The sequence below is a fragment of the Ostrea edulis genome, chromosome 9 (genome assembly GCF_947568905.1).
Source record: "Ostrea edulis chromosome 9, xbOstEdul1.1, whole genome shotgun sequence".
NCBI classification, from domain to species: domain Eukaryota; kingdom Metazoa; phylum Mollusca; class Bivalvia; order Ostreida; family Ostreidae; genus Ostrea; species Ostrea edulis.
The window spans coordinates 12,391,403-12,411,770 of NC_079172.1; the positions used below are offsets into that span (position 1 = coordinate 12,391,403).

The 20,368-nt window shown below is 35.9% G+C and overlaps 1 protein-coding gene and 1 long non-coding RNA gene across 2 annotated transcripts; one reads left to right on the forward strand and one right to left on the reverse strand.

Moving 5' to 3' along the window:
- Positions 1-991: 991 nt before the first annotated feature.
- Positions 992-20,016, forward strand: LOC130050044 (neurogenic locus Notch protein-like). The gene is made up of 8 exons (XM_056148545.1): positions 992-1,067; positions 1,416-1,585; positions 9,655-9,784; positions 9,874-10,034; positions 10,492-10,856; positions 11,063-13,948; positions 14,330-14,492; positions 19,514-20,016. Exons 1-8 carry the CDS (start codon positions 1,017-1,019, stop codon positions 19,611-19,613), a joined length of 4,026 nt encoding a protein of 1,341 aa, XP_056004520.1. The 5' UTR covers positions 992-1,016; the 3' UTR covers positions 19,614-20,016.
- LOC125681913 (uncharacterized) lies at positions 15,529-16,288 on the reverse strand. Its single transcript, XR_007372358.2, has 2 exons — positions 16,108-16,288; positions 15,529-15,812 (listed from the first exon to the last, which is right to left on the reverse strand). It is a non-coding gene; the product is annotated as an uncharacterized LOC125681913 (long non-coding RNA).
- Positions 20,017-20,368: the final 352 nt, after the last annotated feature.

Consider the following 20,368-nt stretch of genomic DNA (forward strand, 5'->3'; position numbering starts at 1 on the left):
CGGGTGAATATTTCCAGTATTCGCAGGTTTTGGGAAGAAAAAAAATCAACATTTAATGTTCAACAGCGAGTCATTAAAGGTCATAGAAAATGATAGTTTATGTAAAATTAATTTATTCAGGGAAGTCAGTATACATGTATATGTATTCAATTTAGATAAAACAATAAATGTAATTTTTATGCAAATGGAGCAAGAGTACAGCGGATTAAATTTGCTACCTTTTAAAATTTTAAAATTCAAAGCTTCCCGACTTGTCTCCCTTTGCTGATGACGTAAGTTACAGTCAAGTTTATGTACATATGTCAAACTTCTGTCGCATCATGCCTCAGTGTGTCGCATCCAACTATACTGTAAGGACACATAAATATCTTTCTACGTATAGTTTCTCTAGGTGTCCAAATTTCGACGAATCAGAAGTCTCAATTATGTTCAAAACATTTCATCGAAAATCCCAGGTTGGCAGAAATTTGATAATACAAAAAAAATAAATAAATAAATAAACACTGAATTTGATATACCAATTTGGGAATGCCTAATAATTTTCAATTCAGTTTACAAAAAGTCTTCAAATTATTCTTTTACAGAACAACTATTCAACATCAATATACAAGTAGATATTGGTATACATTTGTATATACATGTACATAACTATGTTCAATATGAGGTCGATTTGTGTACGTGCGACTTCCTGATGCATGATTCTCTAAGTACCTAGAAAGCACTTTAACACGAGGTCACGTACAGAGATATTGTTTCTGCATTAACATTGAGAGATAGGTCGTGTTGGTTTCCTCTCGAAAATGGCATTTAGACGTTATCCTGATTGCGAGGGTATTGTTAAAAGAGGCAATGTTTTACCATTTGAACCACCCAGATTAAGGAAAATCGATAGAAGTTTTGAACTTATATGCGTCTCCCAGTCCGTTCACTTATTTGAGAAAGATAAGGTTATCAATAAGAGAGTTTATCATGTAAAGTAGGTGCCGCAACCGATTTAATAAAACTTCCATACAAAAATGGACGCGGTGGTAACAACAGGTATATTGCTGGTGTTTCTTATACCGCAGGTGAGTTGTTATTTCAATAAGTATTGTACTAAGAATGTCATTAGGTCAGAAATCTTCATAATTCTCAAGTTCTCATTAACATTAGATCAGGCTTCGGGGCCATGAAAGGCAGAGAAAGGAAAAGAGACTGTTCATATGATCAAAAGTGAACCATCTCGGTGCCATGTCTCCGGAGTCTGATCACTAGAATCTTGCCAACATTTCAATGGTCCTTTGGGATACCAGTGCTTTTATGCCTACACGTATTTCCTTTTGAAATATGTAAAAGGAAGAAAATGTTTGCCACATGAACAGAATTATAGCAGTTTTTTTTTAAAAACCTAATACACTGGTATCTTAATACTGCAGTTAGTGTATGCTGAAGTGTACGTTGCAATTTCAATGAAATCCTATGAGAATCCCAACAATCTCGTTTCTCTGGAGCAAGGACTTAGCCATGACGTAATCTGCTGCAACCGAAAACCAGACAAGAGTAACTGCACCGTCGCGTGCACTCCGTTTATCCGCATCTGCCTGTAGTAAGTAATACATATATACATGTAGTTTAGTAGTTTGTACGTGAAGTATTTCACTATTGACTCATTATCATCAATACATATGCCTTCATTATCTATATACACTTACACTTAGATGTAAGTAGCCTGTTGAAAACATCCATCAAGGTATTATTAGCTTATGCTATCCAGTGATTTTGTTCACGTGGTGTACTTTAATAAGCTGTATGCCAATACACGAATCAAGTCTCTAACGATAACACGCGTGTGAAAGGAAAGAGATAATATCGGCATTTTGTTCAGCTAGTGGAATCCTCAACTGTCTCCAATTAAAGCCAAACACGGAGTTCCAAATATTTCATTTATTTGTTGATTCAACAGTTATTCGAGTTTTAAATTTGATTGTCAAACAATACAAGACTCTGACGAGCAATTTGTAATTTAAACACTCATTTTGTTCAAAATGAATTGTATAATCGTCATTGTAACATTTTCAGCAAATCATTATAATTCTAGAAAACAGTATTACGACTTCATCGATGAACGAGTTTAAGAGTTTCTATAATAATTATATGACAACGGTACTTATCGAAAAACCTGTAGATAAGATAAATACATTGTTTGGAAGTACCACAAACATTTTTGATAAGCAGACAATTTTAACTCATACTTTCGATCGTATTTGTTGTTAATATGACGTCACAATGCACTGTGTTACATTTATTGCGTTATATTTTTATATTCTTATGAGGCAGAATTTATTCAAAAGCTACACAAGAAGAAAAAATCTCTTGCTGTGGTCTTCAATTCGACATTTAAATATATCGATGTTTTATCTACGAGGGAGAGTCAATAAGTAACCAGCCTAACTTATTTCCCGTTGAGATCCACCTCTTCTTTTTCGATATAATTGCCCTCTAGTGTGATGTACTTGGACCAACGGTGTTCAAGTGCTACCAGTCCAGAACTGAAAAAATCAGGGTCCTTTCCATTGACCCACTCTTCAACTGTCGTCACTACTTCTTCTTTAGACCGGAAATGGCATCTACGGGTATTCTTTTTTAAGTTTGGGAATAGGAAGAAGTAGCTAGGAGCTAGGTCAGGCGAATATGCAGGATGTGGTATTAATTCATATCCGTTTCGCTCTACAGCATCCATTGCAACTCTGCAAGTGTGGACTCTCGAGTTGTCCTGTTGCAGCAAAACAACTTTATAGAGTTTACCTCGGCGTTTTTCACGGATGGTGGTTCTCAGCTGGTCTAGCATAGTAAACTACATTTATTGTACTTCTCTTTGGTAAAAACTCTAACATAACAACGCCTTTTGCGTCTCAAAATACTGTGGCCATCACATTGCCAGCAGATGATTGCGTCTTGAACTTCTTTGACCTCAGGGACCCAGGCTCTACCCACTGACGACTCTGAGCTTTATTCTCTGGCTCATAATAATGAATCCTAAGTCTCATCTACAGTCACCAGACGCAAAGGAAAATATTTTGACCTAAAACGCTTCAAAAAGGCGGCGAGCTGTATACTGGTGCTCTGGTTGACATTTGCTCATCGCTGAGGGATTTGGGGAACCAACGGGCTGTTAGCTTGCGCATACCTAAACGATCATGTAAGATTGTTGAAACGCTTTTATGTGAAATGCTTAATTCCTGTGCTATTTATTCCACCTGAATTCGCCTATCAAAGTATACCAGATCCCGAACTTTCTTACACATTTCTTCGTCGGTGGCATCCAGTGGGCGTCCAGACCTGGTTTTATTTTCTAAAGACGTTCTACCGCGTTTGAATTCCCTTACCTAGAATTTAACCTGAGCATAATATGGTACAGAAGACCCATAAACATCGGCTAACTCGCCGTGTATTTTCTTGCCTGTTTTACCTTTTTAATACAAGTACCGAATTATAGCACTGTATTTAACTTTTGATGAAAACAAGCATGCCTTTGTATCAATAACCATGTTTGACATTCAATATCTTATTAAAGAATGACACGACATGCGTGCAATTTTGTACCCAGGTATAAAAAAAAAATGTATTAAAACAATGCATGAAAATCGTGACCGTCTCAGTCAATCGGAAATGGGATAGGCTAATTACTTATTGACTCACCCTCGTATGAACAATAATCTTTTCATTCTTGTTTATTCGATGTATCCCTGTGAACTCGAATATCCCCATGTCAAACTTTGATCTCCTATTGTGACCCTCCCGTACCCTTGGGGGCCATAATTTGAACAAACTTAAATCAACACTATGTTAGAAGCTTTTATGTAAATTTTCAACGTTTCTGGCGTGGTAGCTCTTGTGAAGATATTTTGAATGACCCCCTCCCTAGTTTTGCCTTTCCTTGATTAATTCCTCTTTGGAGGGATTGATTGATTGATTGATTGATTGTATGTTGTTTAACGTCCCTCTCCAGATTTTTTTCACTCATATGGAGACGTCAACATTACCAGTGAAGGGCTTTAAATTTAGGCCTATGCTCGGGGTTTACGGCCATTGAGCAGTGAGGGTTCTTTAGCGTACTGTGACACGGGACATCCGTTTTTAAGGTCATCTCCGAGGACCCGTGACATTCGCACCTGATGCCGAGCGTTTGTTGATGGAACTTTGGAGGGAACATGGCCCTTCCTTTGCATAAGCTGGATATTTCCTTTAGGCCAAAATAATATATGTCTGTTTCCTGTTAGCAAGGCATAAAAAATCCAGATACCAGTTTTGGTTTTTGTTAAAATTATGTTTAGGGGGTTGTCTTATGCAACTTCAAGAAATGGACATAGACTATGAATTTTAATTTTAATTAAATAACAAGAGTTGATAACGCATAAAGTATAGGTCATAATGCCAAACTTAAAAGTTAAGAAATCGGACCCTGGACAGGGGCGTCGGTAAGTATTTGATATTGGGGAGGCGAACTGGATAGATACCGGGGGTGGAGATGGGGTCTAACTAACGTGTTCTCACTTGAAATCAGCTTTCCACCTGAATCTTGATATTTTTTCCAATTCTTTCAGTCTTAAAGTCACCACCACCAAAGTTGTTATACTTTTGCCCGGAAATAAGAAAAGAGATTAAGATTTTAGTAATAAAATATTATTTTCACAAATGTCGTGTTTTGTGTAATTAATGTATATGAATGTATATAATTTCTATACACGTAATATATTAAGATTTGTTTCCTTTTAAAATAACATAGAGTAGGTAAATAATTATTTCGATATTATAGTTACCTCGCCGTAATGTAACCATGCGTATGGTAGTTGAAAGAACGCAGTCTTTCGGATATGACCTTAAAAACGGGCTTTCATCTTTGTTGACCATAAACATCTAGGCAGCACTCGAGTTGCACTGTACTGATATAATCATCGACTTCTCACTGTGATGACTGCATTATTTGAATGTTAATTACAGTAATCGGGTTAGCTCCCATGCCTCTGTGAGCTGCCATGTTCTTTGTTTTTGACCGGTGACGGTAGCTCAGTGGTGTGAGTTCGAGTTCCGTCTGTGCCATGACCGAGTCAACCCTAAGACACGAAATACGTAGTTATTGCTCCTTCGTCAAGCGTTCGGCATTTAGAAGCCAGTGTCACGCATTATCTCACCAGAGGGCGCTTTACGGAAGCTTTACATACACCCCTGTCAACGCTTGGAATTACGTGATAATATAATAACTTTTCATAGCTCACTGGCAGTTTAATAAGTTCATATTTACCATTTAGTTGTTTCTCTTATTTCACAAGTTTTATCGTATTTTTCCAGCCTTTCTTACTTTTGATTCCATGTTTACATTAAAATCTTCACCACGTGGATGTCCTACATTCATACGCATATTAGGAAGTAGTTCCAAATTTAGGATCAGAAAACGGCGTGTTAATAATAATATGTAGTGGTGGTTGCAATGTACAAACCATAAGCCTTTTCATGCATCAATAAAATGTTTATCATCATCTATGATTCTAAAAAATCTCATTCCGTGATATAAAAAAATACTCGATCGATCCAGAGAGAGAGAGAGAGAGAGAGAGAGAGAGAGAGAGAGAGAGAGAGATGGTACTTATTATGAAAATGCATAGAGCACATCTGGACTAATCCGTCCTGATATTCCACAAAAATGTTTAATCTCATTACTCGTTTATTTATATCAGATGGCGAGGGGATGTTCCGCTTAGCCGTACTTGTCAGATAACTTTCACTAATTCTATCAATTCAATTCTTTATTGTCCTTGAGTTATGCACTCATCGAATACATCTAGTACATATACATACTATATATATATATATATATATATATATAATTCAGGGCTCGCGCTGCCCATCGCGATTGTCGCATTTTGCGATTTTTCAGGAAAAAATGCGACAGAAATTCCCGAAATGCGACACAGACATTTCGTATTTTAGAAATCGCGGCGCCATCTTCAATTTCAGCTGTTGGCATCCAAACACCCCAAACAGCCTCGGGGCTGTTTTACCTGTGCAGAATGTGGATACCCTGTCACATGGGGACAATAGACCAAGGGGTGTCCTGTTTATTTAGCAGTTTGCACAAGACAAAGGGTTGATCCTCTGTGTGCAGGAAGGTGTGAATGAAATGAACTTTGCACGTGCGAGTCTCTTACATATCCTAATGAATTAGAAATAACGTATTCTGTATACTGGGGAGAGATAACCCCGAGTCATTACTGGGGAGCTACCTGTTTTTGACTGGGTGGAATAAAAAGCGTGTGACTGTGCACACAAGCTAGTTAATGGAAGATATTTCGGTGTCAATAAAAACATATAAAATTTAATTTGTCAGTTCATCACAGTACAAAAACAATTTCATCTAGAAAGTTAATATATATATATATATATATATATATATATATATATATATATACAATATATCTAATTGTATAAGGTAACAACGGTTGAGTAGACAGGATAAGATAGGAGGAGAAAATATTACAAATATAAGATAATATACATGTAATCACATTATGAGATGCACATGTTAGTAGAAAAGTACTATAATTACAATATTGACGTACAACGCTAAAGTTCGTATTTTCACAGCTTGTACAAAGAATTTTCCCAAGTTAATGAGTTCTTTAGTATTGTCTACGCTAAGGAGCTTAACTAATTTAAAGACACTTGGTTTTGTGTAATAGAAACCCTTTAATATATTTCTTTCTCAAATCGATGTAAAATGGACATTTCAGGACAAAATGAAAATCTTCTATATCTATTATAATCACATAATTTACAAAGCCTCGCAGTCCTTAAAATACTGTTATGCCTGCCTTTTTCAATATTCAAAGAATGTGAAGACGTTCTGAATTTAATGATAATTTGTTTCCCTTTTAAGTTGATTGGTCTTTTGAGATATGATTGTAAATCAAAAGTTACCTATTAAATGTTGATAAAAAAACACTTTTTGGTGAACTTGAAAGAGACGACATTAGGTTTTGTTTGTAAATATCCAATATTCTGATTTCTATCATTTTATAATCTTTGAGCTGATTCACACACGACTTTTCAAACAAATATTCTAAACCAATGCTTGACAGATCATGTTTTACATTAACAATCCAGCCGTCATTTTTTGCAATCATAATTATTTTCATAACAATCCTTGAAAATACAGTTATTCTTGGTTTTGGTTTTTAACCAGAATTTAAAAATTCTCAATTTCCTTCTAATTTAAAGTGGAAATCTGCCAAGTTCACAATATACCATACTATTGTTGGTTCTTTTGTTTACCCCTAACATTTTTTTTTTTACAAAAAGAAAGATGCATCTTTTCAATGTCCGCAGTACTAGTGCTTTATGAAAACCCCAAATTTCACATGCATATGAAAGAATACTGTGTACTTAAGTATCAAAAATTGAACATTGCGTTTCAACATTAAAATAATGCTTTCTCAAGATATTAGATATTGCAAAAAGTGCTAAATACGTCCTTGTTCAGCAACATGGTTTTGCGTTTTAAAAAAATTGTCATTGCAATTAAACAACATACTACATACTTAAATGTATTTACAACTTAAAGACATAGATTATTATACATCCATATCTGAGTTTCCATAATTTTCACACTATTTCTAAAAATAACACCCTTGGTTTTTGACACTTTCACAATGAAATCCCATTCATTAGAATAACTTTGGAGAGAATTCAACATACTTTGTCTCCGATATACCTACGATGTCGTCAGCATACATTAGTAAGAAAATATTAATCAATTGCAATACCATAGGTGGACAATTGTTACTAACTCAAAATCTTTACATAAAGAGCAAAGAATAATGGCGATAACATCTCGCCCTGCATAAGACCCATTTCATTGCTAAGATATTCACACGAATTTAACACATTATTTCACACTGATGTACAGAGATTGAATAACTTGAAGCAGTTTCCCTCGAATATCAACATTAAACAATTCTAAATAGTCGCCAATTCAAAAAATGGTGTGACACTTCATTTGAATAAACTTGAATACTCTTTACTCAAGCATGTTTTATAAAATGTTTGGCTAAACTTAGCCGTGTGAATCTGAAAGAGAAACCGGAAATGTTAAAAGTTTACGGACAAAATGTGATCTGAAAATCTCGCTTGAGATTTCAGCTGAGGTGAACTAAAAACCTTATCCGAGCATACTCTACGAAAAGCATAATGTGGTCTTATAACAAGTTTGATGCTCTTTTATGCAACAAAGTGTTTTTACATTTACCAGCTATTTATGATAACCCTACAAATGTTTAGTCTATTGGAAATTATAAATCTACATCTATGTATACATTGCCAGAATTTCCTAATTCACACAGAAAGATAATGAATGCATTGTACATAAGAAACTCTTCTGAATTCTCACATGATTTTGATTTCTGGAGAGATGTTGACAACTGGTCAAACATTCTTAACATGAGAATGGACATTGCTATGAAAACTACCTGTGAATGAAATATACTTGGTTACATAGTGTAGTAGGTAAACTGTGCAAATTGAATTTGTCGTTGATTTTACTATTTTTATCAAGTGAAACCTAAAAGGTCAAACATGCACTTGTGCTTTCTCTTGAGCGAAGATTCCTCCATGGTTCAGTTTTAAGAGGTAGAGAACATTTTTTATGAATTGCTACGCTTCATGCCAGCATGCCCCACGAAGCGTTCTCTAGCGCTCCTCGGCTGAGATTCGGCTCGGCTGAATATTTGGACTGACGCCTTAACCGAATCTTGGAGCAGTCCTTCATAATTAATGTCTGGAAATTTACTTTCAGCTTCAGTCGGTTCTAGCAATTAATGTGCACTTAGGTGACACTGCTGTTCCCTTCAATTAAGTGATTTGATTGTTAAACTAACTCTCTATCACTATTAATTTTGCTTTGCTTACCGTCTTGTTATGAAAATCCCAAAATGAAAATAGTTACCAAATTTTCCGTTCAAATGATGACTTCCATGCCACAATATTTTATCTCTCGAAATTGAAGAGTTCATATAGTTTGTTTTATCTAGTTACTGATACATTGTGTCTCCACATACCTACTTGTATATCGCAAATTTAAAAAAAACACTATAGGAACTCTTCAATTTCGGGAGATTGTGGTTGTTTTTTTTTATATGGAATTAACATACTTAGACGGTAAGTAATGCAGCATTAATAGTGATTCCAATATGGTTTAATAGCTGCAGCTGAAAGTAAATTTCCAGACATAATTACATGTACGTATTATGAAGGACTGCTCCGAGATTCGGTGAAGGCATCAGTCTAAATATTCAGCCAACCCGAATCTCAGCCGAGATTATAGCGCTCAATGAAAAGTATGCTGGCTTAAAGCGTTGCAGTGCATACTCTCATGCGTTTTCAGATTTTATATTTACATTCTACTTTCATTTCTGTCGGAATTCTCAGCCATTGAAATAGACATACGATATTTATCTATATTCATACCCACATCATTTACAATTAAAACGCATTCATGAGGAAACGGCAACCAATTCAATTGATAGGGATATCAAAGGTAAAACATTGGACATATATATATATATATATATATATATATATATATATATAATCCTATTTTAACCGAAGTATATTTCATTTCAGCGAAACTAAAAACAAGACTTGTGTTAAAGAACTAATAAGTAGTTCTTTGGATCGAAGCCCGAACATAACCTTCACTGACAGAGTGGGAAATCTGACAAATCCGATCGTTCTTACGATACCCAACTGGTCGGTACGTTAATTTGAAGCTTTAAACAAACTACTGTCATATTATCTATTATATCAGCTTATCAAATCTTATTCTAGTTATCTATTCTGCAGGCTAAAGATCACTACAATATTCAGATTAAATTATATGACAGCGGATCAACTTTTGAAACAATATATAAACACGAACAGCATGTGAGCGACTCCCATGCTGACAACGCTTTAGATGCCGTCGAATACATAAGCAATATTCCATACCAGCCAACTGGTGCCAGGTACGTATCATCTTCTCTACCATGACGCATGTACGTATCTTGTAACCACGCGAGTGGTGACTTCTCCATATGAGTAGAAAATTTTCCGAAGGGACATAAAAGAGTAAAACCGAGATAAGATATGTATATTTATTGCATGTTGTATTATTTCAGTCCCTTTCAATTCACCATATATCTACTTTTAAGGGGGATTTAGATTAATTTCCATGGCAATTATATAGAACACTGCATAAGTGTTGTATAGAACTCAGGACAGATTCACACGTTTCAAACGTGGCTGAGACCCATGTTTATACTTTCCCACCCCAAATAGGGGGAAGGGTTGAGAACTTTGAATACCCCAAAATGGCAAAATTGACAATGTTTGTTAAGAACGTTCACCGAAAGGGGCGGTTTAGACCCCCCGTAGTCCCCTTTAGATCTAAAACTGGTACTAATGATTCAAATGGACTTACAGGATGAAGATTTCCTACCGTTACTACGAATGTGGTCCATCCCCCGACGGGCACCTGCAATGTGACAAAGATGGCCATGCCGTCTGTGCTACGAATTTCTACGGTCCGTCCTGCAACATTCACTGTGTTGTCTTTCCTGGCCTGAATATGGAATGTGACAAGAACGGCACTGTAGTATGCAAAGATAATTATTTTGGTGGCAATTGTACGACATTCTGTGATCCACCAGTTCATGGATTCTGTGACATCAACGGTACAGCTCACTGCAATGAGAATTATTACGGAGAAAATTGTGATAATATTTGTTTCACACCTGGAAATGGAACCGGATACTGTGACTTGAATGGCACACTGATTTGCAATCTAGGTATATGTTTGCATAAAATGTATCAATATTCATCATCGTACAGTGCTTTTACTAAAGGAATACAAAATCTATTATTTATACAATGACGATACATGGTATATTCAATTTTAAGCATTACATATCACTTCTATGCGTTCTCTAATTGCAAACATCATTCAACGTCTACCAGTTTGTGATAGCTTTGATAGATTTAACCTTTATTTCAGGTTGGACCGGGAAAAATTGCTCAACAGTTCAGAAAATATGTGAACATGGCTTGTATGTTGAAGGTAAGAAAACCCCGACTGGATATAAATGTTACTGTGAGTCAGGATGGAGCGGTACACGATGTGATCTCGATATTAATGAGTGCAACGAGACTTCGATGTGTGTTAATAGGGTTCGATGCGATAATCATCCAGGTGGATATTTATGCATTTGTTCAACAGGGTGGGAGGGTCAAAGTTGTGATAAAGATATAGATGAATGCAGTCGACATCCGTGTCACCGAGGAAACTGTTCGAACATACCTGGTAATTTTAGCTGCTTCTGCGATAGTGGATGGACTGGTGACATGTGTGATACAGACATTGATGAATGCGGTTCCAATCCGTGTGGTAACAATGGGACATGTACAGATCTAGAGGGCAGCTATAACTGCTCATGTCCTCTGGGAATAATGGGAAGGAACTGCGAAACGAACATTGATGAGTGCACTAACATATCATGCAAAAACAATGGAACCTGTATTGATAAGGTAAACAACTTTACTTGCCAATGCAAACCTGGTTTTGTTGGTCGTTTGTGTGAGACAGAGATAGATGAATGTGCCAGTCTACCTTGTCAAAATAACGCCTCGTGTGTAAATGGAATAAACAGTTTTTCTTGCAATTGCTCCGAGGGATGGAATGGTACATTATGCGACACTGACATTGATGAATGTGCCATGGACATCTGTCAGAATAATGCTACGTGTATTAATGAAGATGGGAACTACAAATGCCAATGCAAAAGTGGTTTTTTGGGGAAAAAATGTGAAAATGACTTTGACGAGTGCCAGGCCAAACCTTGCATGCATGGTGGAAGCTGTAGGAATGTTATAGGTGGTTTTAGATGTGACTGTCCACCAAGTCATATTGGAGACAAATGCCAATACCAGAACTTTTGTAATTATAATCCATGTAAAAATAATGCCATTTGCATCAACAACAAAACTGAATTTGCTTGTAACTGCACTGAGGGTTGGTCTGGATTTGACTGTAATACAGATCAAGATGAATGCAACCTAAACCCATGTTTGCATGGTAACTGTTCTAACACTCCAGGTAGCTATGTATGTAACTGTGAGTCGGGATGGACTTCTCCTTCGTGTGATCAAGACATTGATGAATGTAAGAACAATCCATGTCAATATAATTCGACATGTGTCAACAGGAATGGTACATTTGAATGTCATTGTGCCAGCGGTTATACGGGGGAAAATTGCACCATAAACATTGACGACTGCCAAAATATCACGTGTCAAAACAACGCCACCTGTATAGACCTTGTAGACGATTTCTCATGTAACTGTTCCTATGGCTTTGAGGGAAGCTTTTGCGAGAATGAAACAAATGAATGTCTTAGTAACCCTTGCCAGAATGGAAACTGCACCGATCTTATTGGCGCTTATAAATGTTTCTGTCCGCCAGGATGGAAAGGCGTCAACTGTGAACTTGATATTAACGAGTGTGATCATGAAAATTGCTCTGGACAAGGGTTTTGTGAGAATACACCAGGCAGTTACTATTGTAACTGTACGCTAGGTTTTTCTGGCGATCGCTGTGAATCAAACATTGATGACTGTGCGTCACAACCATGCCAACACAATGGCAAATGTCAAGACATGGTGAATGACTTTTGGTGTAACTGTGACAACAGATACACAGGCAAAATGTGTCAGTATGAGGACTTCTGTAAATACCATCCATGTAAAAACAATGGTACTTGTAACCAAACTGGTAATGAGTTCACATGTCTTTGTCCGTCTACATGGTCAGGTTTGGCTTGCGAGGACGACGTTAACGAATGCGCTAACGCCACCACCCCCTGCAATGGGGGCAACACATGTATAAATAAAATTGGAGGTTATGAATGTTTATCCTGCAATCCTAATGTATGCGTTCACGGTAACTGTTCCATCAACAATAGCACATCAACTGTAGTGTGTAGCTGTATGCCTAACTGGGCGGGAGAGAGATGTGATGAACCCGATAATTGTACTCCCAATCGATGTTCAAATGGATACCGTTGTACCAATGAAGATGATGGTTTTCGTTGTCATGATCCATGTCGATCATCACCATGTAATAACAACGGTTCATGTCAAGCCGTCGGCGGAACTCATAACTGTACTTGCATGAGCGGTTTCATGGGAAGTAGATGTGAACAAACGGATTTTTGTAGCAGTTCTCCATGTCAGAATTCGGGGAATTGCACCAACGAACTCACTGGTTTTAAATGCACTTGTTCGAAGGGATACGCTGGAGAATCATGTAAAAAGATTGATTACTGCGAGCCAATTCCATGTCAGAACAACGGATCATGTGTGCTAAATCAAACCGGATCCCAGAATTACACATGTTTATGTACATTTGGATTTACCGGCCCCAACTGTAACCAGACGGATTACTGTGCTCCCGATCCTTGTGTTCACGGCAGTTGTTCGATCTCCAATACTACTTATCAATGCAGTTGTATGTCCGGTTGGTATGGGACGAATTGCGACTTTGAAGACTTCTGTCTTCGGACTCCATGCGCAAATAATGGAAATTGTACGAACAATAATCATACTTTTTCGTGTGATTGTCCAAATGGATGGATGGGTGATAATTGCACAGAAGACGATCCTTGTTTTCCTCAGAAATGTTTCAATGGAGCCACCTGCGTTCGATACAACGCGTCTTTCTATTGTCATTGTGCTCAAGGATACAAAGGACATAATTGTACGGATGATTTAGATGAGTGTCAAATTCCAGGATATGCTAATTGTCCTCCTTTCTTACCCTGCATAAATATTCCAGGATCATATCAGTGCGGGACAAAACGTGTGGGACATCCCAGATCATTAATCGGTATGTTTTAGTATCGAACTAAGAACTATTACATTTCAGTTCACGAAACTGTAGTTAAAGTATAAAGACTACATTTCCAGAAATTCTCAATTAAAATATTGCGTCAAGACAAGCTTTGAAATGCTCTAACGTTTTTTCTAAAACATCCGATAAATTATCTTTATTGGTGAAGTGTGTACAGTGTAACTGAATTGCATCTTTTGATTAGATTTCTTCATTACCCTTAATATGCTATGTCAATTTTTTATTTGCTTCAGTATACCAATTTACCACTACTTTTCAAATTTTTCATGACACAACTCCCAGTCCAAAATTATCCTAATGACATGTATTGCATAATTTATACTTAAAACATACATATACGTTAACAATATGTTCTAGGTAGAAGACATGACTTATTCAAGACCAGAATCGGGAAGCTGATTGTCAACAGTAACTACGAGTATTTTGTGACCGTTTTTAAGGAAGGTCTTGTCCACCATGATCTCTGTGCACGGGAAGTGGATGTTGATATTTCTGTATTGTCTATTGAACAGGATTTCATGTGAGTTGCCATCATAATATTTGCAGATTGATATGGAATTTTAACTAGACAGAGAACTGCGAACAATAGCATTGTTTCCTCGCCTACCCTCTGGTCAATGTTAAAAGTTATCATTTTAAAATGATTTTCTATGTCAATATGGATATGTTTATGAATTTTCACAAACGTTTATTTATTTGATAAAACAAATAAAGATAACTTTATAATTTGGGTTAAAATCGCGTATTTCACTATAGGAATCAATGGAAAACGGAAAATATTTCTAAAACATCTTCCCCGTGAAACACAGATACCTTTTTACAGGTTATATAAATTGTCATTTAGCAAATTTATACCAAAACTATTGTTCTTTCATGGGGTGACATATGTTTGCAGGCCAACATACAGCGAAAACGTTCACTCTGTGATCAATTGCAAATGAGGTTAATATGTGAAAAATGAAGATTAACCATTTTTTACTCAAGATGGTCATTTGTTGATACCAATAAGCATTTTGAAATATATGACATTTTACAGCCCGGCTTCAAGGAACATATCCCCCTATCAAAAGGAGTTGGAATTAAGAGCAATTAATTAAAACTGGTATTAAAGTTGATAATCAAAAAGTCAAAAAATATAATCCAATGCATGTTTACTATATTTATATTTATATTTTTATATTTATATTATGTTTATATATTATATTGTTATTATTTTTTGACTTTATTCTACCCCGATACCAAGAAAAAAGAATTTATTGAATATATATATATATATATATATATATATATATATATCCTGGTGTCACCGGTTTTCGATAGTGCAGTACTATTTTTATATATTTAATATATTCAGCAATTGTTTCTCACCTGAATTTTATCTGTTCTAATCAATTAACTCTATCTTATGAATATATGCTGTTTTTTGTTGAAAACTATCAAAATCCAGGTAGCATTTCAACTTTCGTTAGATCCGCCATAATCAAATTTGTTTTGACTGACGTCACCTATTTTCGATAGTAAGTATGGCGCGCTGTTAGTGTTAAAACAACATTAAATAGAATGATTCTTTTATTCTTATTTTTTCGACCAAATTGATTACATTAAATAATGAACAAATAAAGCAACTTCAAACAATTTTAAATAGTGGTGAAGGTCCTGAAGACACACACCCAATGTTATTACGCCCATTTATCATATTTTAAAGTTGTCTAGGGGACTTGGAAACATTTGGCAGTAACAATTCAGCATGGACACTCATTCTATATTTTATCGACTGGAAAGCATTGCCCAAGGCCTCTGGATCATCATTCTTATAATTTCCTCTCTGGATGGAAAATATCTGCAAAGAAATAAACAAGAAATCAATAAAAACAAATTTTAAAACAGAGAATTTTTTAAAAAACGCATGGTAATATGACTATAATGCGTTTCCATACTGTTCTCTTGAACCGATAGTTCACCCAAAGAGAGGCTTATCTATTTTTAGAACACAGCATTGAGTTTATTATCAGACGACAGCATAGGTGAAGAGGACGCTGTTTTCGACGGAAAATAATCAGATTTTCATTGTGGTTTTTTTGGCATTGGGAAAAATGGCGTTTTCAGAATAGATGCGCACAGAATTGTAGTCTTACCTCTTTGAAAAGCGTAATTCTCGATCTTTTTGGCTATCTGACACTTCTTGTTACTGACGCTGATTTTGGGAAAAACATTCCGAAAAATGACATTACAATTATCGAATGATCGTTAAAAATAATAACCTATCGAAATTAGGATACTATCGAAAATAGGTAACGGCACAATATATATATATATATATATAGTTTGTAAATAAAGAATTCGGTATTTGATACAGTAAATACATCCAATAATAAAAGTCAAGAAACACAAAACTCGAATAACATTTCACTGTTAGCGCTTTCGGCTTTAATGCCTCTTCAGACAGTTATAAAATGAAATAATATTGCTAAGTAACGTCAACATATCACGACGTAAGTAATTGTCCTTTGTGACGTCATAATAAATTACACTGGTAGCGGTATAATACACACAATATTAGACAAAACTTGGAAATCAATTACAGATTTCAGTTCAATGTAGTTTCAATTTTACACAGTTATTTTCTATTAAGTTTGGGATTAAACAATTTTATAAAGTATTCCTCCTTTGTAACTCTGGAAATTTCGCAGTCATTATACATTTTATAAAATGGAAATATGTTGAAATCTCCATGACCACAATTGGCAAAATGTTCGGAACATGGCGAATTTCTGATACTTGGATCGCGAATTTGCTGCTTGTGGACGCGCACACGGGCGTTCAGTTTGTTGGTTTGTCCGATATAGTTTTCATTACAGGTAGGGCAGGTCATACAATATATTACATTTTCGGATTTGCATGTCATGTTAGAATTTGGTGTTAATTTTTTGCCGCATTTAAGAATTTTTTCTCTGCCTTCCTCTAGATGATTGCATGTACCGCAACGTGAATCACCACATTTTTGCACGGATTTGGAATTTTCCGTAGTAAATCGGGCACGCGTTAGAATTCTCTTCAGATTAGGAGCCTGTCTTCTGCTGTTTTTTATTTGAGATTCTTTTATCAGGTTTTTGAGATTTTGGGATTGTTCTAATATAGGAAAAAATCTTCTAGCTGTTCCAAAAATATTGTGGTTGCGAGGGTTATGCGTAATTACAAAAGGAATATCGTTGTTTACATCGTTTTCTTCGTGTCGGGAGTTTCTTAAGATAGATATAGGTGTGTTCCGTGCTTTTGTAATTCCGTCATTAATGAGGTTTTCCGGATAATGTTGTCGCCGAAGGTATGCTTTCAATTCCTCCAGTCTTACAACATACAACATGGCTAGACGGATATGTACAATAATTATGGATACTTCATTACGGTCAAAAAGACTGGAGGAATTGAAAGCATACCTTCGGCGACAACATTATCCGGAAAACCTCATTAATGACGGAATTACAAAAGCACGGAACACACCTATATCTATCTTAAGAAACTCCCGACACGAAGAAAACGATGTAAACAACGATATTCCTTTTGTAATTACGCATAACCCTCGCAACCACAATATTTTTGGAACAGCTAGAAGATTTTTTCCTATATTAGAACAATCCCAAAATCTCAAAAACCTGATAAAAGAATCTCAAATAAAAAACAGCAGAAGACAGGCTCCTAATCTGAAGAGAATTCTAACGCGTGCCCGATTTACTACGGAAAATTCCAAATCCGTGCAAAAATGTGGTGATTCACGTTGCGGTACATGCAATCATCTAGAGGAAGGCAGAGAAAAAATTCTTAAATGCGGCAAAAAATTAACACCAAATTCTAACATGACATGCAAATCCGAAAATGTAATATATTGTATGACCTGCCCTACCTGTAATGAAAACTATATCGGACAAACCAACAAACTGAACGCCCGTGTGCGCGTCCACAAGCAGCAAATTCGCGATCCAAGTATCAGAAATTCGCCATGTTCCGAACATTTTGCCAATTGTGGTCATGGAGATTTCAACATATTTCCATTTTATAAAATGTATAATGACTGCGAAATTTCCAGAGTTACAAAGGAGGAATACTTTATAAAATTGTTTAATCCCAAACTTAATAGAAAATAACTGTGTAAAATTGAAACTACATTGAACTGAAATCTGTAATTGATTTCCAAGTTTTGTCTAATATTGTGTGTATTATACCGCTACCAGTGTAATTTATTATGACGTCACAAAGGACAATTACTTACGTCGTGATATGTTGACGTTACTTAGCAATATTATTTCATTTTATAACTGTCTGAAGAGGCATTAAAGCCGAAAGCGCTAACAGTGAAATGTTATTCGAGTTTTGTGTTTCTTGACTTTTATTATTGGATATATATATACAAACAATATATATATATATATATATATATATATATATATGTATGTATGTATGTATCTTTGTACGTATGTATGCATACATGTACGTATGTATGTATATATATATATATATATGTGTGTGTGTGTGTGTGTGTGTGTGTAGGTTTGTATGTACATGTATGTATGTATATATATATATATATGTGTGTGTGTGTGTGTGTGTGTGTGTGTGTGACTCCAAAATGCGATGGTCTGCGCCAAACCCCGATGTTGTGACACACCAAAGTGCGATGGTCCAAACTCATGCGCCAAAGTGTGATGGTCTGACACGCCAGAGTGCGATGGTATGAGACGAATGTGCCATAGTGCAATGGTGTCGACACGACAAAGTCCGATGTTACATACTAATGTTCCAACGTGCGATGGAGTGACACGCCGAAGTACATTGGTTTGTAAACGACAGTGTTTTGGTACAGACTGTACCAACCGTGTGTTGTTTCACCATAATATCAGTGCAAAATCCATGCACAAAAAGTAAGAATACGAACTTATTTCAATTCCATTAGTTGTCGTATTATTAAGCAAAAACGTTTTTGACACGAAATCGTATAGAAAGTTTTGCATTATAGCATACACCCCAGGAATTTATTACGTGTACATCACAAGTTATAAATAATCATGGATTAAAGAATGGGCGAAGTAGACAATTCTACAAGAAATGTACTTTGCCTTTCTCACAATCCTCAACAGTGTAAACCTTGTTGTTGCTGTCGTCCATGTCAATCTGAATCACCCGTGCCTTCCTCCAATATATCCCGAGGAAGTTAGTGTCAGCACTGCAGCAGAAAGAACCTTCGTTGGGACAAACTGACGTTGTATTTCGTCGGTTTCATTTTGAAAGACATTAAGAATGACGTGACGTCACAAACATTATTGAACCTCGCACCATCGGAATTTGGCGTGACCATCGCATTTTGGCGTCCATAATGTTAACAAACCATCGCACTTAGGCGCATACCACCGCACTTTGGAACGACCAACGCACTTTAGAGTCTTTTACACTTTAGAGTCTTGTGTGTATGTACATGTATGTATGCTGATATACCAGGCCACTGTATCTTTCAATTATTTATTGATTTACCATTAATATTATCTTTTGCAGCCGCAATGAATCCGAGGTTGAAATGGAGGCACTGTGTGGAGGGCACCCTATCTCACTACGTGATTTGAAGTCAGTGATGTCAAAATTCACGTTAGCTTAACTGAGTGCAGAGATTGTTCGAATTGAAAAATCGCATGTTAAAATAAGTCCACTCTCCTGTGATGTTAACAGATTTTGCAAAATCAATGATGTATTTAGATTTGGAACATAAATATTGTTTGAGATTTTCCAACAATTATTGTAAAATTCTTGTTAAACATAAACCATTTCAAAAGTCTAAGTTATATATGAATAATCAATTACACGTATATGTTTCAAAATATTGAATCCAAGGACAACAACTCATTTCATTGATTTGTTTTTAGAAAGTCTATTATGGGATAAATTTCCTTTATTTTTCAGACATTTTATATATATTTTTAAGGGAAATTTTATGAAATTGTTATGAATATTATTACATCCTTATAACTAGTGTATATAAAATTGCTTACGGAAAACTGCAATTTTCTGACGTTGATATATGATTCTGTTTATGTACGAGGGCAGTTCGATATGTAATGTATATTGTACCACAGTGCGATAACGCTTTGCGTGATTTCGTGGATGATGATACTCCTGAATAGCTATATTCAATACCTTTCCAACGGTATAAACACGAGCCTTCAGATTCACATAGTTTTAAACTTATAGTCATTTCAATAGAGCCAGTCATTGACCACTGTTGTAAAAATGGTTGGGAAACGGATTGACAATATTGAAGAAATTAGAGCTTATATAAAAGTTCGCACAAAACTCTGCCATTCGGTAATGCAGATTTTTACTGAACTGGGGGAAGTTTATAGGTCTGATAAGGTA

Bases quoted from the DNA above. Each gene is read 5' to 3' on its own strand.
- LOC130050044 (XM_056148545.1), top strand. From the start codon at position 1,017: ATGGACGCGGTGGTAACAACAGGTATATTGCTGGTGTTTCTTATACCG. The intron at 10,035-10,491 runs GTACGTATCATC...ATGGACTTACAG, and splicing joins TACCAGCCAACTGGTGCCAG to GATGAAGATTTCCTACCGTT. The intron at 14,493-19,513 runs GTGAGTTGCCAT...TATCTTTTGCAG, and splicing joins TCTATTGAACAGGATTTCAT to CCGCAATGAATCCGAGGTTG.